A 22,063-nucleotide genomic window follows, 5' to 3' on the forward strand; every position below is an offset into this window, starting at 1 on the left:
GAGCAGCCCAGACAACGAGCTGCGACCTGCCAGCCAGGGCCGGGCTACAGAGCAACGAGCAGCCGGCCCCCGGCAACCCCCGAGTCAGGGGAAGCCAGCCATGGGCAATATGGAGGATCGCAAATCCCTCTGCCGTGAGAAATCCCAGCCTCCTCCCGCCCCACCAGACCAATCCCACCACGCCTTACAGCGGCCACAGCCAGCGGCCGTCCCACCACGGAGAGAGAGCCACCGCACCACAATCAACTCTCCCCAGACAGCTAGTATCTGCCGCCTGGGAAGACCTCGCTCCCCACCGCTCAACGCAACCCCCACAAAGAAACCACCCACCCACACAAAGCCCCCGGGGAGCGGGAGAGATAAGCCCTCACCAGCCACCCCTCCCCCGCTCCTCCCCTCACGCACGGCGCCTGCGCAGAGGAGGGAGGGACGGTCGGCCGCGCACTGTCCCCGCCCCCCGCCGCGCCCCCAGCCAATGAGCGGCCGCCGCTTTGCGGTCCCAGCAGAAAACGCTCCCTTGGGCCGGGGAAAGGGGAGGTGTGTGACCGTTCCATTATGCGGCGAAGGGGGGGGGGCGAGGAAGGCTGGACGGAACCACGCCAGCGTAGCGGTCGCTCCGGCCGGCCCGCGCGAGGGAGGGAGGGGGCGGGGCCAGCTCGAGACGGCGGCGTTCACGTGACGCCTAGGGGGGCGGAGCGACGGCGTCCAGAGGGTGCGCGGAGGCAGCGGGGCGAAGGGAAGTGCTGACGAGCGGGAGTTGTTGCTGCCGCCGCTCAGCTTACACCGCTGTACTGTCGCTATGGGTCGGACAGCCGCGCTCCCCCTCATCGCCCTCCGCTTGGCTTGCCTCTGCGGGCTGGCCGCGGTAGTCAGCGGCGACAACATCGCGACCGTTGGTGAGTGCCTCGCGTCCCCTTCCCCCTCCTCCCCCCCTAGTTGCTGACGGGGCAGTCCCTCCCGCGCTCGCGCCCCGCCCGTTGTCCGGCCTTGAGGGGGAACGGGGGCGGGCTCCGCACACCGAACCCGGCCGGGCGGCAGCTCCTCTGTGCCTGTCGGGGGTGGGGGGGTCACCACGATGCACCCCCCACACCCCCGGTAGGCATGGAGGGTCGCCCGCCCGGGCGGGGAGCCGCCCTGTGGTTCCTTCAGAGCTCGGCCGCCACGCAGCCCCTCAGCGCCTTGGCCGCAGCCCGCCGAGCTTTTCGCTGGCCTCTCCCTGGCTCTGTGTCTTTCTCGCTTTCGTTTTTCCCTTCGCTGTGGAGGTGGTTCGTTATCCTGGCGGTATTCGCCCTGTGGGTCCGTCTCACCTTTCGGGCTCTGCCAGCGATTTGCTCAAGCGTTTACGTGGCCGAGAGCCATATAACGTGCCGCATGCCCCAAAAAGCTAAGGAAAGAAGTTGTTCTGGAAGTATTTTAATGTTTTCTGGCCGCATTGCGTAATGGTGCTGGGTGCCGCTGTCCCGTAGCCTCTGCTTCAAGCCCTTCTCGAGTTCCTCTTCGGCACCACTGCTATCGACGACGTGATGTAGACCGATATCGGGCACCCTACCGGAACCGTGAGCTGCTTGAAGGCTGCCGAGAGTCAGAGGTTAACAACCTCTCCCGTGCAGCGGGAGAGGGCAGTGTTGGTCCAGCAGGACAGTCTTCTGTTAGTGTTTCCAGGTTTTCTCCTCAAGCATAAGTGGAATATCTTAATTTACTCTGCGTAAGAGCCTGTACAGCGGACAGGTTTATTTTGGGAGCAAACGTGAGCTTGCCCACACTTAAGAGCTGAGTTCGTGGTACCAGGGTAACTTTTTCAGTGAAGAGCAGGCATCTGCTGGTGGGGAGAGCTGGGGAGCTTGCTGTTACCCAGTTTAAAGGCCGTAAGAGAGCCTTTCACCGCAGGAGTAGCATTGGGAGAATATCTGACAGCCAGCCGCTGACTCTGAAGTTAACAGCTCGTTCTTGAAACCTTTTGCTGTGATAAAAACGTCTCCTGATCCTTTACTCTTGCAAATCTGTTCCTCCCCCATACTTGTCTGGGAAAGCTGTTTTGAAAGTAAGCTAAAAGTCCTAGTGCACCTCCTATTAGCTGACTGCACTGACTGTCCTCCTTTCTCCAGAGATGTACTGTGCTAATTTTTCTGTGTACCAATGAAGAATTTACAAAAGTGAATGTTGTTCATTCGTCAGAAGTGAGTTTTGTGCATGCTGTGGTCGTTCTTCAGTTGTATACCCAGAATAATAAATGACTTTTTTTCTTCCCTGAAACCTTTTATCCAGAAACCGTCATAGCTCTTGAAGTGGTTTAAGTGCTGTATTTCTGAAGGGAACAGGAAACAGTTGTATACATCACTGGTGCAAACTGACAAAGGTCTTTTAATATCTTCTTATGTTTCTTGAAAGTGAAGAAACAGCATCCGTATTTCTAGCCTGATCCTACCATAACCAAGAGAAAGGCTAGGTGGATTCGGGCTTAATTCAAATTATCAGAATACTGAAGTCAGGGAATGCATTTATAGCTGTTATCTTGAGATGTAAATTACCGTGCTGATTGCCAAAGATCTGTGAATAGCAGTGTTTCCTTCACTAGGGAGCAGAGTGGAGAAAAGTGAAAGGTCATCCAAAGGTGCCTGGAGTAGGTGGATATAATGTGAAATATGCTGGAGAATATGTAGCATAAGGAGTTGTGGGTTGTATGTGGGTTTTCTGAGTATGATGGCTGTATGAGTAAGTCTTAATTAAAACCAATGCAGTAAAATTGTAGATTGGGAGAAGATCTTATTTGATCCAGACAGTAGATGTGTTGTCATTGTGGTTTTAAGGCAAAAATGCTTGACCAAGATTGACGTAAAAAAGCAACTGGACTGGTTAGGTTGCTGGCTTCTGCTGTGATCAAAACATGAATAGATTGATTCCCCCCACCCCCGCTCTCCTCTATATGCATTTGTATTTAAGTCGTCTAGGTTTTTGTCTTTATTTCCCATATTTTGGTTGCTTTCTACTGTAGGGTTGTTTATAGATGGCTGTATTACCTAAAAGAAAAATATAATCAAAAGGAACAAAGCTCTTGCCATATGAGGTTTCATTGAACGTCTGCAAAATTAATTTGGTGGATTTTGGTAACTTCACTGGGGTAGTATATTCTCTATTATCTGAGTTTACTATAGTTAGAGGTTGCATGAAGCATAATCTTGGTGTACATGCAGGGTCTGGTTTTAGAGTATCAGTAATGTCTGGAGGGAAATGTTTGTGTCTCATCAAACGCAGTCTGAAGTTAAAACTTTTAGTTGCAGTTAGTTCAGTGAGAAGGATTGTGCCCTAACTTGGGAGATGTACATATCAGAAGGTATGGATCTAAGAGTTGTTTCAGTGGCTGAAGTTGCTCTTTTGACAGTGGTAATTTTGTCCTAATCAATGCTTTTTTTTTTTTTTTTTTTTTTTTTTCCCCCAGGCATCCCAGGCATTTGTGAAAGCCTTTCTGACTGCAGTTCGTGTATTGGTAATGGCACAAATGTAACAGGCTGCAAGTGGATCACATGTGATGAAAGTAAGGAGGACTACACAGTGCAGATCCTTACTATGCCATGCAGAACCTTAAACCTGACTAGACCTACTTCATCTATACTAATGTTCATTACACAAATATACTGTTCTGTCTGATAACCTAATGGAGCATTAACTCATAAGTTGTATGTGTTGCTAAACATTTTCAAGTTCCTATGTGGAGACAGCTGAATATATTCAAAATAATCCCAGATATTTAAGGCTTCTGATTTAAGTCTGTGCTTTTGATAAGCTAATGTTTCCCAGATGGTTCAGAATGTTTTTAGAACAAACTAGTCACTTGTGTTTGCTGTTAAGGAGTCGTCATGAGTAGATTCTGGCATGCCAGCACATCCCTGTGCTCCAGTCCATTTTGAGGTTTTGTTATAGACCTGGTCACAACTGAACTGAAGTACAATAAGGGAGAAGAGTCCATTAAAGAAGATTAGTTAAGAGTAGTGTTCCTAAAACTAAAAATTGCAACCCACTGAAGGGAACATGACAGAACCAAAGGAGCTTTAGCTGGTCTCATTCAGAGCTTTGTTTTTCCCATTGTAGGATAGTTGGATGTAAATACATTTAAGTGACCTCTGGTACTCGGTGCTGGAGGAGATGAAGTTGCTGTTAACGAAGTCATACAAAGACTACATAAGTAGTCATCGGGTGGGTTATTTGTACTTATGTAAGGTGGAAACAGAATAAGAAGAGAGAATTGCTTTACTGTAATAGTGATTTTGTAGCACTTGGTTGTAGATGACCAAGAAAAGTTATATATAAAGGCTAAGATGCTTTGAAACTAATGAAAAGAATTTTGGATGTAACTTGTCCAGTACATGAGTGTCCTTCAGGAAGCTCTTTTGCTGGATTCTGCATTGCTGTCTGACCAACAGGCACATACTACAAACACCCAAGAGATCTGTGTAACTTATTTGAGGGAGAGGTTGAAATCTGAGTTAAGGTGTGCAGGCAGAGAATAAGAAACAGATGCCTTCAACAATTTCAAGGCCAATGATCTGTTTCAAAAGCTGGAACTGAGTTTTGCTTGCATATAGGAATACTTTAAGACAATAGGATATTTTTTTTATGATGCCACCATAGAGACACAAAATGTTTAACTTGAAAAATGCCACAAATAGAAACTGTGTGTAATTTTATAGAGTATGAAGAAAAAAATAGAAAGCTCTACTGTTATTGCAAAATGGTACATAACAATGTTTAAGTATTGCCTAAATGTTGATTTGCATGGTACACTAACTGTAGTAAAAGAAAACACTAAAACTTTTGTAATTTCCAGTTATTGATATATTAGAAGTCCTGCATATTGCAGTGGTTTTAAAGTTATCCTGGCTAGAAGATGGTGTTTAGTTTGTCCTATGAACACTTTACTAGTATTTAGGAACATCTCAAATGCTTTAAAGTTCTGCTGCTGTAAATATTCTTGTCTCTTTTCTAACAGAAGACATGTGTGTAAATGAAACAGAAGTAGATGGGAAACTTGGCAGCTGTAAAACTGAAGAACAGTGTTCTTGTAAGTATTTAGATATTTGGCTTTCGTATTGTTTAACGTGAAGCAGTTGCATTTAAAACTCCTTCACCTGTTGACCTTTGTTAATATGCCTTCTACAATTTACATAAGCATGTGCAAGTATGTAAATAAGCCTTTTGCTTCCAGCTTAAACCTATGATAAGTGATACTAAAATACACAATTTTGTTGTGCATTCAGTTAGCTGCTTACTGTTGCTGTTTGAAGAAGCCTGACATATTGTACTAGACACACGCATCTGGCTACTGCCTTGCTTTCTTAGATTAAAATGGGTGACGTTTCATAGTAGATACAGCATATCCTAAGGAACTTGTCAGCATCCTCGAGACAGTAAGCTGTCCTATTCAGCAAAAAAAGATTTTCCTGCTAAGTCCATTGCTTCATCTGAGATGCAGTAAATAGGAAAAACTTAGAGGAACCTTCCAGTTTTAATTGTTAACTAGCATAGCTCTTCATGCAGTCCTGATGTGCAGGATCTGGGTTATAGAACTGTGTAAGGTAAATCGTTTATGCTTGGATTATGCTCAGTTGCATAGCTACTTCAGTCTTTATGCTTGCTGTGCAAAGCAGATTTGCAGGATATGAGTAATATAGATTAAATCTTGAATTTCACTTTTGTGGAAGCCTCCCTGCTTTAGTTTTCCTGAAAGCTGACAAAAAGTGGACTTTAAAATAGGATTTTCTGTTTTTAAGATCTAAAGCAGCAAATGAAAATTCTTAATACTCTTGTCTAGATGAGTTCAACAGTGCTGCTAAAGAGGCTGGCTCACAACAACATAAATGAAGCTTCCATGCTGCGATGGGCTATCTTGTGGTGGTGGCAGCCAGTCAGAAATAATTCTGCTTGACTTGGACTTTCTAAAATTGTAACAATCACTTCTTAATCAGGAGTGTTAAAAGTACCATTTTTCAGTACTTTCCAAAGAGAGTGTGCTGTTACAATGCCTTGTTTTATATTTAAGAGTAGAATTTCTACCATCTGTTCCTGTTAAGCTTATAGTGACATTATCAGGTTGTGTTTTAGCTTCTGCATATTCAAGGAAACTTAATTATTGTCACCTTCAGTAGAAGATCTCTGTTGGTGTGAGAGGAACCTGTATACCTTATCAGCTCTTACAGTGTCATGGCTCAGCAAGCACTACATTTGGGGACTGACATGGAAAGACATTAATGTGGACCTAAACTGACTTGATGCAAGTGGGACCTGAGAGAATGTAGATTCTGATATATCCAGCCTATCTCAGTAGAAACAGCTGGCTTTGGTTTCCCACCATGCTGAATTGTTTTGAGATGTATATAACCACATTTAAAGGACTCTAAGCATTAAAGGCTTCTGGACATAATGGTAATTGCATCAGGAAGCTTGCCGATGTATCAGTGTATGCTTAAGCAACACTTTATATCAGCTATCCATGTGTGATTAACTCAGTTAATACAGTAAGTTGCAGAAGGCTTCACAGTTATTGTTTTGGTTTTGTGTTGTGGTTTGTTTTTTTTTTTATTATTATTTTTTACAGCACATGCTGAAGCTGAGAGCACCTACAACCAGCAACAGCTCTCAGAGCAGAAAGCTTTAGCTAAAGTTTCAAATAGTTGAGGATGAGAATCAGCATTAAGGCAAAGGACTATATGCCTGGGACAAGTGCTAACGTTTGTGTGTTCAACTTGATAGATTCAATTTTAGTTGCAATGTGTTTGGGGAGCAGTACTGAATACCTAGCTTCCTGTTGTGTAAAGCATGCACAGTTAATGCTTGTACAATAGGACTCTCCTCCTTTCTGTTTGCTTTGAGGAGTCTTGAGTTGCCAGTTGAACACTGGCTTGATTGGGCTGCCTGTGACAAGGTTTTTCATGTATTCACTCGTGCAACTTTTGCTGTTAGTATGATGAATTGAACATTCAGCTGTTCTGCAATTTCAATCCAAAACTACAATGGAACTTGGTGCTATATGAATTCCCTAAAACTTACCCTGCTGCTGTTTTGTGTTTGTTTTTTTCAGGTTGTCTTTTTTGCTGTTGTTTTTTTTCTTGTGACATTAAAGAGATTGAAAATATTTAACGCTTTCTTTTTTTTTTTTTCTCTCTTTCATAGCCTTTGGAGTTGAGCTTTACAGTGCTACTACGTCACCTTCCAATGCTACTACTACGTCGTCTTCCAATGCTACTACTACGTCGTCTTCCAATGCTACTACTACGTCGTCTTCCAATGCTACTACTACGTCGTCTTCCAATGCTACTACTACGTCGTCTTCCAATGCTACTACTACGTCGTCTTCCAATGCTACCACAGCCAGTTCTGCTACCACAGCTCATACTACTATAGGTAATATAGCACCACTGAACACAGAACGGCAGTAAACGAGGAACTGGTGAATAAAATAAAGGATGAGGGCTTTTTAAAATGCTTCTTTCCAATATAATTAAGAATTGGATTAGTCACTTCCACTAATGGCTGCTTATGAGGTTGATTTTTTTTTTTTTTTTTTTTTTTGTTGCCCAGTTCAAAAATTTCTGTCCTTACATGTGCTGCCATCTCAACAGTGAAGTTCTTAAAACACACACACAAAAATATCTTGTCATTAAAAGCATCTGCTGCTGGGAGGTAACAAGTTGGTACTTGATTAGGCTCAGAACAGCCTGATGTACAGTAGGATGACGTTTAGCTTTGAGTAAACATACAAATGTTGGCACTTGTCCCAGGCATATAATGGAATACTGACTAATTTTTTAGTAATACTAATCTGGAGGGGGGGGGAGTGGTGCGGTCAGAGACCCAGTGTTCTGGCTTGATAAAGGAAGAGCTTTTAGGAGACAGTCTAGCTACAGGTGTTTGCTTATTCCAATTACGCCATTCACAGTTAGTGTTTTTGGGGTGGGGAGAAAGAAGTTTTGCTATCCTTTAAGTGTTTATCTCCTGTCTAGTGTTATTACATTAAGTACTTTCTTAATACAATAAGTACTAACTGATTCTAAGGGCTGTTTAATGAAAGTCCTTTGCCTTAATGCTGATTCTCAGTTGTCTTGAAGCAACTGTCTTGATTCTTGTTCAAATACCAGCATTTATGTTAGTGCTTGAAAGAAAAGTGGGTTTGTCTGAAGAATCACTGATCTGTGGAGAACCTTGAAATATTTGGCTAACAATGGTATGCAAGTTTTAAAAAAAGTTCTTATTGCAGAAACTTGGCTTAATGCCATGCAGCTGAACGTCTAAATTGTGTGGGGTACAGTCTCAGGTCAAAGCTTATCCTTGTTTAAGCAAAACAAGACAAATCTTTTACGTGAGAACTTCAGTGCTTGCAAACTTTGCTCTTGAAGCTCATGGTATGTACATACTGTCTTCTCTCAAACAGCTAACATCACCAATGTAACCACGCGTGCTCCTTTATCTACAACTGCCATAACTTCAGCCACCACAACAACCAGTATTCCAGGTAACTACTACTACTAGCATAATTAAAGCATAAAATATTTAGAAATTAGTGTAGCTTTAAAAGAGTTATCTTGATAGACTTACCAAATGACAACATTAAAGTAGTATTGGTCTATCTGCTGTTGTCGCTTCTAACTTTATGGCATATCTAACTTTGTTAAGGTGGTGTATGTATGTAGCAAGGTAATACCCTGAGAAACAGAGCTAGTTGGTGAGATATTAAAAGTCAGAAACACGTTGGTGAAACAAAATCAGCTGGCCGCTTTTAATAGTCTGGCTGAAGTTGCTTCTTAACTCACTTATCTTTGGGAGGTACTATTTTATTATTCACTTGCAGCATAATAATGGGATACATATTAAAAAAAAAATGGGCTACAGTGATAAGAATAAGCTGAAGTATTTTATTTCAGCGTCAGTCCTGAATAAGCTATTTCATGAAAAGTTGGTGTGAAGTAAAGCTCTTTAAAACTGACTGTCAGCAGATGGCTGTTACTTCCAGATTCATGTCTGTTGTGGCTTCAGCTGACTTCTTTAAGTGTAACTCTTGGGGTAAAGTACAGCAGACAGAAAATAATAATTTGACTTGAATTTAAGCAAAAAAAAAAATGGAGCAAGCAGCAGAAATTGGAAAATGTGTTTTGAATGTGAGCTTATCAATAATAAACTTCAATGTAAAGGAGGAAGGCTTTGGCTTTTTGAAGTACAAATAGTCCAGCTGGGACTTGCTCAGTATTGAAGTCCAGAGGAGTTTGGCTATAAATAGCTCTAGCCTTGTACAAACAGTATTTAATCAGAATTTCTGTATCACTGATCTAAATGCACACGCTGACATGTCCTTGCTTTTGATTATTTTTTTATTATTGGTGTTTGAATGTTTTGAGTGATCTTAATACAAGGAAGCCAATACTAAAATCTGTAAAACTATTGAGAGCATTGTGCACTTACAAACTCTATTGTGGTGTCTAACAGGTACAAATGCTACTGTGACGCCTGCACCTTCTTCACGCAAATCTACGTTTGATGCTGCGAGTTTCATAGGTGGAATTGTCCTTGTTCTGGGTCTGCAGGCTGTTGTTTTCTTTCTGTACAAATTCTGCAAGTCAAAAGACCGAAACTATCACACACTTTAGGACCTGCCACTTTATAATGGACTAGTAGCCCAACACGTGTAGTTCACTGAACCAAAATATTTTCTGTTGCTCATTGAAGACAGCGGTTCGTAATATCCTTTAAATCTCTAAAAGAAGACTTTAAAAGAATATTTTTGCAACATTATACTTGGCAAGAGGTGATATCAATCTCTTCAACAGGATTACTTGCAATATGCTGCATGGGTTCTAATGGCTGTCTTATTTTCCTTTAGTGGCTGCTGCTGTGGGACTTTTTTTTGATATGCCAAATGTAGACGTTCAGAGATTCTTATTCAGTGGCAACACTGTCTTGAGTAGACAATCTCATGATGACTTATTGTGAAGGCTAATTTAATCAACATTTGATACAGTATCCCTTCAGTTTTATCAAGATGTGAATTATTGGTGACTGACTTCAGGGAGTGAAATAGCGTTTATACTAGCTTGTGGCTCTTATAGTGTACTGCTAGAAAGATGAACAATTGTAGAAGTAGATAATGTCTTAACAGAATAACATAACCCATAAATTTTTTTACACAAGAATAAAGGTTGCCTGATAAAATACTGCATTCCAAACAGAAAACCTGTGCCCTTTCCAATTAATGTTGAGGATGGAGAGGGGATGTAGGGATAATCCTTTTAAAGGGGAAATGAAGATTAGTGCCTTAGAAGACTAAAAATCAGTAGGCTGCAGAAGCATCCCACCTGTCTCAAAGATAAATAAAACTATTAAGTACTAGCTTTGTATAGGGGAATGGAATACATGTGACTAGAGCATTCCAGTTGAAAGTGTTTTTACACTAAATAACTGTCCCTTATTGATCTTGTTTGAGGGTGAGGGAGCATGGTACAGTAATGTTCAGCTACAAACAAAAGCTTTAAGTTGTTTATCTTTTGTTCTGGCCTACAAAGACCAACCATAAAACTAGTGATAAAATTCAGTTCACTCCCTGTATAAAAAGGCAACAACTTACATTTATACTTGAAATACCAGTGTTTGGGAAATCCTGAGGTTTTCCTTATTCAAATGGTTCTTAAACTCCTTGCGATTAATTGCAGGGGGTAGGTATTGTTTTTTTTTCTTTTTTTACCCTTTTGTATGTCTGCTTGCTGAAGGAGCAATTAAGGGTAGTTCAGAGGATCTGCTCATTTGATCCTAGTCGGGATTGCTGTAGTTCTGGGACTGCCAGGGCTACATCTTTTTTTCTTTCCCCTGCCCCCTTCCTGGCATCAGGTTTGTGTTGCAGTGAACTGGTTAAGGAAATCTGTTCGGCCAAATAGTTTGTTTTCTTTCTTGGCTGGATCAGCCATGTGATCTGAGTATCAAAGGTACACATCATCTCCAATGTAGATTGACTTGAGCACCTGTGAAAATAAGCCCACAGGAAAAATGGAAGATAAAATCAAATGGTGGATGTAGCACATAATACATAGCTTTTGATTATATCCCTTGATCATCAAATTCAGGATAATCTGTAGTACTGTCTTACTAGCTCTGACTTGACTGGAATTTGGCACCTGGTGTGAAATCATAGCGTTAATGCAGATAATTGTCATGGCAGTGGAACTTAAGTATGAAGCAAATTAAGTGCACTTCAGTTGGAAACTTCAAGTGCAGTGTTGCTTTCTTGTGTTCTTCTAGTTTGAATGGCATTGTTTCCATTGTGCTGCATAGAAAACTCAAATTGCTACAAAATACAGAAGTTACTCACCAGTACTGTATCTTTGAGTCCATTAGCTTTTGGGTTTCTAAACAACTAAGACAATCAGCTCAGGTTTATTAAAAACAGCAGAGTGAGCAGCCAGTTTCCAGCAACAGTATGTGTGTGGGTTAGATGGTATATCCTTGGCCTTATTGTGAAATCACTTAATCTGTCCTTTTCCTATCTGGGAACTATTTTATTACATTTATTTGTTTAGAAAGATATCCATGAGCTTGTATTCTGTGCTTTGAAGTGAGCAAAACATTCTTCTAAAGTGTGAAAGACTTCTCCTTCAGCTCAGCAAAGCAAACTATATGCTAATATAACATTTTTTTGGCCTCAAAGGGCTATCTTTAGGGAAACTTGCAGAAAAGTGCTACAGAACACTTTAGAGCATGGAAAACCTTGCCACAAAAAAGTTGCTCTGAATAATGTTGCTAAAATGCATATTCATGAGCTATGCTGATCCTGATTTAGGTTGCTGATAAAATATGCTGGTAAAACAAGCTAAAAATAATTTTTGAAGTGCCTTAAAGCTGCTTAATCTTTTGCCTCAAATTTTGTTTAAGAGGGTAGAAGGGATACCTTGCCTTAGTTACTAAATTTTTTTTCTTGGTGCCAGCAATTGCTACTTTTGAAGACTTGGGAAACCCAGGATCTCTGACATGTAGAAATGCCAATCTGAAAAACCCAAGCTTGTACTATATTAATTTAGTCGTGTTCTGGAGGGCCTGCACTACACACCGCTTGCTTGTTAGCCTTGCCAACAAGGTATAATCCACAGTTTACAGAGTTGTGGCTCGGATTGTTTCCCTTTCAGTTGTTTGGGGGGAGGGGAGGCTGGGTTATATATGTTCACCATGTGCTTGGCTGCCTCACTATAGGAAGTAATTACTCCTTCATGAAATGGCAGTATCAGCCTATCTGTGCTGTGTACTAGCAAAAAACCTGAAGTAACAACTTGCAGTTTTTCTTGGCCTTGTGTTTTGAAGTGGAAGGTAGCTCATAGATCTCTAGTTGTATTTGCCCCTAAATCAATTTTAGGCACTGAACTGTAGTGACTCTTCAAGTTATCTGGCTTTTTCTTGAAGCCAACTTGTGCAAATATCAAGCTGTTATCTTATGAATGTTCTCTGCGAGTGTTGCTGTAAAGGTTTGTATTTTGTCTTCAGTGGAAGAAAACTGAAACAGTTGTAATTGCAAAACCAAATTGATAAATAAAATCTGTTGAATGGAATTCTACTTGTAAACTTTCTTTAATGCAAGCAATCCCCGAGGGGCCTATCTGCTGACAAGAGCTGTTTTCCATAGGGATTGAGAAACACTGTAGGGAGAGGGAGAATGAAAGTTTTAAAGAGTTAGCTCTCCTAAAGACAGTATTAACTTTGCTTTTAGTAGGTACAACAATACTGATTCAGATTCAGAATTGTCTCTAAAAGAATTCTTCTTTAGGTCATGTTTTCCATGTTTAACCCTGTTTTCCCCTTAAAACCAAAGAACAGCAGGGCATTTGTGAAGTGTTCCACTTGCAACAACCAACCTGTGAGGCTTAATGCTCCTCTTTCCAATAGCGAAGCACTGGATGTCAGCCTATAGGGTGGAAGAGGGACGGCAACCCCTACATTGTAACATCTTTTCACATTAAGATCTTTGACCTTCGTGAAAAAGGTATTGCTCTGAGCCTTAGTCACTTACTGATTGCAGGAGAAAGGATATTTGCTAGGGAATAAGTGTCAGTATGCTTGAACAAGAGAACAAAGGGTGTGCAATTCTGTAGTTGCAGACTGACTAAAATGGTAACCAGCTCTGAGTGAAGTAACCTCAGCAGTTTCACATCCTGATCTTGATGCTTTTGTGGGTAGTGAATGTGTCACTAGGTAGCATTGACATAACTCAGTCTCATATTATGGAAAATTGCAAAAATTTTAGTAGTGTTTGTGGAAAAGCTATATGGAAATGAAGGAAATAGAGAGCTTCCTGATGTGCTTAAAATTGCTGTGCCTTCCAGAAAATCATCCATTACTGCACACAGTCAAGGACTAAATTAAGTTTTTGTTGCAATGCTGCACTGAAAACCTATGCACAATTGTTTGTCTCCATAGTACCAATGTTGCGTTACTGCTGTTTTTTGAAGGTGGTCTTCTGTATGTATAGCATTCATTCAAAAATCATCTTTGAATTTTGCTGTATTATGTTGAGTAATACTTGAAGTGTTTTATCAAGAAGCTGTAATTAGCCTCAGACATAAGTGCTCCATACTTAAGATATTGTTCTACTTCCAAATTGGCATCTGGTTCTAGGAATGTGCTAGCATCACATTTGATGGCTTCTCTAGTGACAGCTGACTTTAGATAGTTATCAGTCACCTTTTCATTCATTTAAGGCATATCTTAAAAATAACTCATGTTATTTGATAACTGATTCCACAGCATTCTGAGTATATTGTGAGCTTGAATGAAATAAAGGGATGTCAGCCTTATTCTAGGAATCCTGTGTCTCAGAAATGCTGCAGTATTTAAACAGAAGTTAGAGTTCCTTTACTTGGTGTTTAATCAGTGCAATGCTGTTAAGGGTTGCCCAAATGTAATTCTAGGTCTCAATTATAAAACGAGTACTGAGGTATTTGATTATTCATGTTTCCAAGCCTCTGTGGGTGATGCCTGAAAGGCACACAGGTTGATACTGTAACTAATCAAACGCTGCAATATAATTTGACACGTCTCTGAAAGACAACTGAGTCCTTTATTGGTTAGGCTATAAAAGCAAGCTTTTTTCCATGCAAAATAAATACAGATAAATAATACAGCTTCCCCGCTCCTCCCCTGTTTTCCTCTAGTTAGTGTAGCATTGTGCAAAGAGCTGCCCTTCTTCCCCTTTCTAGGGGGAGGGGAGAGAAGGTGCTAGGGAAGGTGGAGATGCTAATGCGTTTGATGAGTCATCTTTAAACAGGCATGAAAGGTTAAGTGTACAGGCAGCAACCTCTGAGGGCGAGAGCACTGCATTGGGCAGGATGTGGTGTTCACAGGTTGCAATGGGAAAAGAGTTAAAAAAAAAAAACAAAACAAAAAAAAAAAAAAACACAACAACCAAACACCAGACCCAATGCTTTTGCTCTAAGCACTTAGCTATGCACTTTGCACTATTGTGTTCCAAAGTTACCACAATAAAAGGAAGCTTTTAGTTTTGAGTGATATCTTTGCCTTTCTGTACTGTGCTGCACTCTCTGGAAAGGGAGGACATGCAGTGCTGCTCTTGCTCAGAGGGATCTGCATCACCCAGTACCTAAAATGGATTAGCAGATTAACTGACTGCAGCTGGTACTGAACACTGCACCCAAATATGTTGAAGCACACATGCACTGGAGTATTACTGCCTCCCTTTGATTTGTATGTAAATTGTCCTCCTCTTATTTCAGTGTTGCCAGTTCAGGGGCATTTTCTAAAATGCCCTGGACTGATTTAGGTTTACTTCTGGACCAGCCTTTATTTCTGTAGCTGCATGAAGACAGTAGGAAGAGACTTTTCATTTAGGTGTGGAAATAGGCTATCTGCCATCCTCTCATTCCATCTGCTCGGCACCTGAAAGTATAAGTAACATATAAAAAGTGTCACCAACCATGGCATGATACAAAAGAGAGGAGAAAAAAAAAAAAAAGGAAAAATCTTTCCTGGGTCATTGCTAACTAAATACCTCCCTCCTGCCCCCTTTCCTTCATCAATTTTTGGAACATTCAGAACTTTTTTTTTCCCGTTTGCTAGCCTGGTCACCTTGCTCTTAAAGCTAAATCTTCAAAGGGATTTGACATCTTGTCCAGATGAAACCTGCCTGCCTATGTTTACAAATCACAGCTTGCAAACTGGCAAAGAAGTTACTCCGTTTTGCAACTCTTTCGGCTTATTACCAATGCCAGTGTTACTTACTGTCTTTGGTCTTTGAGTTTTTCCTCCTGTTCTGTTGCTGCTTCTTGGGTCAAAATTCAAAGGATGATGCTGGTAGTCCCTATGCTGAGTGAGTGATGAAAGCTTGTTGATGTGGATCTGGGCTGCAGAACCTGGAGTGTTATCAAAAACACAGATTTAAAGCAGAACTCGAGTAAATGCAAAAGCTGTTGTTTCTGACCTCTAAGCAGAATGTTAGGGTGGAAATTAAAAACAAAAAAACAAACAAACAAACAAACAAAAAAAAAAAACAAAACACAAAACACCACACCCAAAAAAATCCCCAAACAAGTTGTAAACACTCAGCATAGTACTAATAGATTGCTTAGCCTGGAAAGAGTGTTTTGTGAATGATTTTGACAAAGTAGAACAAAAACTGTTTACAGGTAGTTGCAACTATTTGCAAAAACTGTATGCAACTGTCTGCAATTTTCATAGTTCACCTCACACCGTTTTCATTCATAGTAATGAGTGTATCAGCACACATTTCTCCAGCAGGAGAAATCTCAGTGACACAGAAAATTCTTGCTACCCCAAGTCTGCTTCATTGTATGTGACTTTTCCCTACAACTCTCAAGATTAAAAGGGGGAGGGGGGGGGTGGAGAAGGTGTTAATGATCTGTTCCCAGTGACACTTAATGCCCTGGTGAATTCCAGTCCTCATCTTTGTAGATTTCTAAAAAGCAGAGATGCAGCCTCTTAATGCCAACCCTTCAACCACTAAAAAAATCCCCACTGAATCAAATGGCTTGCTATCAGCCATAATGTGATTTAACCCTGATTTGTATCTATGTACGATGTGGTGTTGCTATGCCACTTCTTAACCCTACGTTAACCTTTCCCACTAACTTTAGTTAAAAAGGTTGAGGGTATTTCTGCTGTGTAGCTGTAATCCTGCACTAATTGAGACAGTATTCTTCCTCCTTCTCAGATATGATCCCAGATGTTTCAGACCACGTTGGTTAGCTGTTTCTGGCATTATTTCAGGGTGCGTGTTCAAGGGACGCTGGTCAGGAGAGCAGCTGGCAGCCGCCCAGAGTGCACGACTATCTAGTCTGGTCAGACTGCATTCAGTGTCCATGTGTTCTGAAGCAGAGGTTTAAGAGGACTGACTACAAAAGCATCACACGAACCCAGAAAGAAGTGCCGCAACTGTTTTACATTACTGAGACGGGGCCATGGTCAGTGCATTTCAGAAGGAAGAAGACGAAGCTGTGAAGATGGAGGAGAAGGAATAGAGAAAAAGCTAGAGGATGTGGCTCAGGCTGCTGACCTACAGATTATTCTCACAACCTGCCCGAAGTTCTAGTCTACGTGGGCGATTCTTGGAGTTGACATGCCCCATTTCAAAGATGCCCTCACCTTTATGGTCAAAACAGGGCTACTGCAAGTAACAGTTACCACCCCTATAGACAAATAGGTCTGGCCAAATGCTATAGATCTGAAGTCCGGTTAGTGACAGCGCAACTCAGATTAATAGAAAAGACAAATGTTTACATGATGCAAGTGTGGATTGCCTTATGAGAAGTACTAGTATTAATGCATCAAAAATGATAGCTATTTATTACTGACTTATTACCTAGAAAACAACTTCTTATACTGGTTGTACTATGGGACAACAGCTCTGCAATCTTCCTTCTACCTTTTTGAAAGTAAAAAACAAACAAACAAAAAAAAAAACACAAAAAACCCCACAACAACAAAAAACCAAGCCACCACCAAACCTCACAACATCCATCTACTATTACAGACATAGGATTGAAAAAAAAAAATCACAAGTAAAAAGGTAGCTACAATACATTGCAGAGTTTTAACACATTTCAGAGCTCCTGTGTTGAGTATAGAGAAATCCAAGCTCCACAGCCAGTTTTTCCAGCTCTGCATCATGTTTAACAATGGTAACCCACTGCAGGAAAATAGAATAATAATTCATCTCCTTTCTGTCACAGCTGTTTTCCTTGTGCTCACTAGCATCAGTGTGACTTACAAATTCTGAACCAGCTTTTCCCCTAAACTCAATGGGTTTAAAGCCAGAGAAGCCAAATATATTTGTGCATTAAAGATCCGTCCCTGTTCTTTATTTCTCCATGTTTGGTTCATGTCTTGTGTTCAGCAGTGCGCTAATGAGCATTGATCAGTTTCCTTTGGCAGGAATAACTAACATTTTCCCGCAGAAGGAAACTATAATTAAATTTGTTGTACTTTATATTCTTCATGGCATAGAAATACACCTTGAAAGATCATTGGAGTTTTTTTCCTGTTTACTTAATTTGCTAGGAATTTAGGTATCACCCATCAATTTTTCTGCATGCATTTGTCAGACTGACAGTAGGGTTTTGATACTACAGAGGAAAGCAGCAACTTCAGGCAGGTAGGAGTAGAAATCCCTAATCAAGCTCTTTAAGCTACATGAATGATGTAAACATTACATTAAAAATTACCTAACAAACAGCTGAGAAGAAAGATTTTTGTTAAAGTTCCAGGTTAATTCAATTAAAGGGTGGAAAGCTCTTACTGCTGCTTTGAGATCCTCTAAAGACACCTGTAATCACAGGCGTGTATCTAACCGAACTACAAGGGTACAGCCTTGTTTGGCTGCCCCACACCATTTGTAGGTTGTTCCAAGACCAGAGCCACTACTGAAGCCTGATTTCCTACCACTTGGGATCCTTTGTTTCCTAATTGCCTCCTTCCCTAAATGCAGGTCCCCTCATATTTCCCATGGTATCCCTACAAAGCAAAAGATGACACAAGTTATGGTTTAATTGCCTCCTCCCCTAAATGCAGCTCCCCTCATATTTCCCATGGTATCCTTACAAAGCAAAAGACAACACAAGTTATGGTTTAAATTTATTAACTTGGGAGTCAGTGTTTCTTGTGCTGCCTGAGCAGCTACAGTGTAAAAAGGCATATGGCTTTTGAGTTCTCTGACTTTTCTTCAAGACTGCTTTAGGTCTTTCTCTTCTACCTAAATGCTTTCATTACAGAGGAGGTCTTCTCCTCTTTCATATTTGGCTTAAGTTGCCTATTGCCTTAAAGGTTAAGGAGGGATTCAGAGACACGGACACATAGCTCACAAGACTTATTTCCCCAAGAAAGTGGATTACAACACACAATCTATCTTTACCTGCAGTCGCATTCCTCTGGGAAACTGCAGCTTCCAGGTCATAAACTTGGCACTGCCGTTTATCAACATGCTGGAAGGCCTCCCGCTTTAAACTGCACTCTTGGGTTAACTGGCTTCTTATCTAAAAGATGGTAAAAGGATTGATGGCAGCAACAGAAATTCACCATCTTACAGCTCTGCCTCAAAGCAGGGGCCTAGATTAAAAGGCAAATCTGTTGTTGCCCTGTGCACTCTTGTGAATAAGAGGCCATCACTTCTTGCCGTTTAAAATAATCCATAATTACAGCTTTGCTAAACATATCCACAATCCCTCTGAATGCAAAATACAGCACAAATAGTACAAATTTACATTCTCATTATTGTTTAATAATTGCCTTTCAGGCATTGCTAGAGGAAGATAAAAACAATACAGAGGCCTTTTCTCACTGTTCTCTGCATGTAACCCTAATTAGACAAGACCCTACCTCCATTTCCAGGTCAGAAGTATGTGGGAAAAACAGCAGCTCTTCCCTCATCTCTCCCACAGCCTCTGTAATTTGCTAACTAACTTTAAATATAGAGTTTGTTGGTGTTAATGACCACATCGGTGCTAGCTGCAGCTGAGACAGGCAATAAAAGCCTGCGCGCCGCAGTTGCCATTTTCCTTCCTGCTCTCCTTAAAGGCCGATCCAGATGATGACATCTCTGATCTCCTGAAGAGCTATTTTGTAAACACAACAAAACAGTTCAGAGCCCCATCAAAGACAGATACCAATGAAATCAGTGGTCTTACATGTCTGCACCAACTGCTTTGGCTGTGTAAAAGTCTCTTGTATGATTTTGATTGGAAAACATGCCAACAACCTGAGAAATTATTCCCAGCAGGATGGCATTTGTCATCTTGATGCTGAAAAACAAACAGCCCCTGCTTTCACCTTGGTGCTTTAGAAGACTGAAGACGGACTATGTTTTGCTGGGTTTACAGGAGAGGCATTCAGATAGATACAGTTACAAAGCTTTTTTCTCTCTAGACCGAGAAAGCAAGGGCAAGGAGACTTCAGTGGCAGCAAAGTTGTCAGTTAGTAGATGGATTCATCTAGTTAAACTCTAATCAAGTGGTTTCCAAACACTATTTTGTTCTGCAGGGTACACTACAAAAGAAGCACTGCATATTTCACAGCCAAAAGCCCAGTCTACCAGCTGTGCTGAACCCCGAGACTGCATTTACTTGGCCAAATCAGTTTTTAAATTGAAGTAGTTAAATCCTTATTACAGGAAGATAATCTTAAGAGTGGATCTGGCTACTCAGTTACACTAAATGAATGATTAGCAATGCAGCAATGGATTTAAACTCAATGCATCAGTTCAGTACAACGGCATCAGTTTAGTGAAAACTAACGCCATTTCTGTGGCCAGACTTGATCAAAGCTGTTCCCTTCCCATTATATTCATTTGGTAGTCCAGAGTTTGGGAAACAGTGGTGTAAGGTATGTGAAACAGAGGTGAGAGCAGAGAGTTTATGTCAAATGCAGAGTATATAAAGCAAAAAGACAGCAGTTTGTCAGCTCTGCAGCACTGGTGTGGAAGCCCTGCCTGGGAAACGTCACAGGGAGAGCCAGGAAAGTGACAACCACTGCAGACTCAGGAACAGGGCCTCAGCAGGGAGGCAGAGGCCAAGCGAGGCTCCAGAGCTCCCCATTTAGTGTGGTGACAAGGATGGTGGTTCCAGCAGAGGCCAGAGGGCCCTGTCCCTCTCCAGGCACATCACTGGGAGACACCCCAACAGGGGATGCGTGGCTGGCCAAGGCTTCCAGAACCACTGAGCCCAGCCACCTGCTGTTCTAGCTGCTGTGCCCCCTGATCCCCCCAGGGGTGCAAGCACGTTCTGTCAAGCACCCACTCCCACCACACCAGCACCTTACACAAACCCTCAGGCAGTTTACCTCTAAAATAAGGAGAATAATACTCCCTTTCTAGAGCAAAGATAGCCAGGCTTAACAGGAAGGTTCTGAGAAGCACCAGAGACACAAGATGCCACCAAAAGGTGGACCATGACCCTAAGCCCCCAGCAGGCAGGGCCAGCACAGTACCAAGGCTCATGCTGCAAGATCCTTGTCCAGAGCACTTGGTGGGCTACAGTCAAACTCTGTAAAGTTCAGACACTTGAAAGGACATGCTCAGATGTGGTCAGACAGTCTTAAAACTTGAGACATCTCTCCAGAAAACACTATTGTTTCTATTTTTCAAGTCTGCATTAGGAGGTTACCTGTTGCATTTCTTTTTTGACCCCTTTTTGATGAAGACAGCATATTTTAGAAGATTTTTCAGCTTCCCTGGTTAAGCATTTCACACTCTGCTCTTTTTCTTCCATCTCTTCAAGCATTTTCTCTGTGTTTTCAGCTTTCATCACACTAAGTATTTGTTTCTTCTTGACTTCTTGTGTCTTCCTCTGTACTACTTCCAACAGCATTTGTTTCTACAACATGCAAACATGAAAGTTCCAGACTTGAATTACTTTCTTCCAGTTCCCGTACACAGCTTTTTAGATTTCCTTTTAAACCCTGATAACCAGTCCTCAGAGGTCATGCCCAGCTGAGCTGAATGAGGAGAGACCTGATCCCACATGGCTTGGTACCGAAGATAATGAAATGTTGGTAAATGAATCTGAATTATCCTACGATCTTATGAAAGAACCACAGTCAGACCTAAACCCAAAAGAAAATCTGGGTTGTGGGAACGGGGAGCACAAGGGAAGGGTAAGGGGGAGTGGGAACAGAATGCTGTATTCACATCCTTGCTTGTTAGAGAGAGAAGCCTCAAAACAACATTCATGTGTAGAACTCGTTCAATTGCAAATAAACAACAAGGCAGTTGCTTCCAATTTCCTCAGTCTGCTGTAATTTGCTTTCTGCAACCAGCCTCTGGTCTGCATGTGGAACTTGTTTTTAAAGCAACACATAAACAAGGAAAGAGAGGGGAAAAATGAGCACAGCTTTTTCAAACATTGCTGTTTATACTTGGTTTGTAGAGACAGGCAGAAGTACGGCTACATTTTAGAATCTGTACCATGATTGAGTGTGATGGTATTACAAGCGGTGTGTATCAGGTCAAACCCTCCTGTACAGTCAAGGATTGTCGAATCGAGTCTGCTGTTTGTAAACACCATCATCACAATCTGTACCAAGGAAAGAAATTAGTAAGAAGAGAAAGAACCAGAAGCTGGTGTCAGAAACCAAAGAAAAACAGCAACAACAACAAAAACAGCTGCTAGAAAGACAGTAGATGCAGTGGGTCTTTTGGAAGTAAATTGACAGCTTGTCAGTGAAGAAAACCAATTTATCAGCCAAAGACAACTCCATGCTGGTGAAAAATCTGAACACAAATAGCTAAAAGCAGTCACAGCCCAAAAGAGCTCCCACTTTTCATTAGGGAGCTCTCTAAGCCTTACTAAGGTTGGAGTTTCATAGATCAATCAGCTCAGAATGGAGCAATCAAGCCATCAGATGTGACTTTTTAATATCACATTTACCTCAATTACCCTTGTATTGGAATGAGCAAGTTGGTTTGACTAAACTGTATTTCCCAGAAAGGCATCTGGTCTTGACTTGAAGATACTCAGTCAGACATATTGTCATTTCCATGGTTAATCACATTTTGAAAACATTGTTTCTCATTTCTCATTTT

The 22,063-nt window shown here is 41.5% G+C and overlaps 1 protein-coding gene and 1 long non-coding RNA gene across 2 annotated transcripts; one reads left to right on the forward strand and one right to left on the reverse strand.

Annotated features, from left to right (window-relative positions):
• Positions 1 to 743: 743 nt before the first annotated feature.
• Positions 744 to 12,572, forward strand: CD164 (CD164 molecule). The gene is made up of 6 exons (XM_082480821.1): positions 744 to 896; positions 3,437 to 3,532; positions 4,985 to 5,056; positions 7,165 to 7,395; positions 8,423 to 8,503; positions 9,472 to 12,572. Exons 1-6 carry the CDS (start codon positions 800 to 802, stop codon positions 9,630 to 9,632), a joined length of 738 nt encoding a protein of 245 aa, XP_082336947.1. The 5' UTR covers positions 744 to 799; the 3' UTR covers positions 9,633 to 12,572.
• Positions 12,573 to 14,731: 2,159 nt separating this feature from the next.
• On the reverse strand, positions 14,732 to 20,744 carry LOC309670205. The gene is made up of 3 exons (XR_014268978.1): positions 20,646 to 20,744; positions 15,256 to 15,386; positions 14,732 to 14,913 (listed from the first exon to the last, which is right to left on the reverse strand). It is a non-coding gene; the product is annotated as an uncharacterized lncRNA (long non-coding RNA).
• Positions 20,745 to 22,063: the final 1,319 nt, after the last annotated feature.

The sequence above is a fragment of the Vanellus vanellus genome (genome assembly GCF_965231255.1).
Source record: "Vanellus vanellus genome assembly, chromosome: 3".
NCBI classification, from domain to species: domain Eukaryota; kingdom Metazoa; phylum Chordata; class Aves; order Charadriiformes; family Charadriidae; genus Vanellus; species Vanellus vanellus.

Coding starts and splice junctions, on each gene's coding strand:
- CD164 (XM_082480821.1), top strand. CDS start 800: ATGGGTCGGACAGCCGCGCTCCCCCTCATCGCCCTCCGCTTGGCTTGC. Junction 7,396..8,422: donor CACAGCTCATACTACTATAG/GTAATATAGCAC, acceptor TCTCTCAAACAG/CTAACATCACCAATGTAACC. Junction 8,504..9,471: donor CACAACAACCAGTATTCCAG/GTAACTACTACT, acceptor GGTGTCTAACAG/GTACAAATGCTACTGTGACG.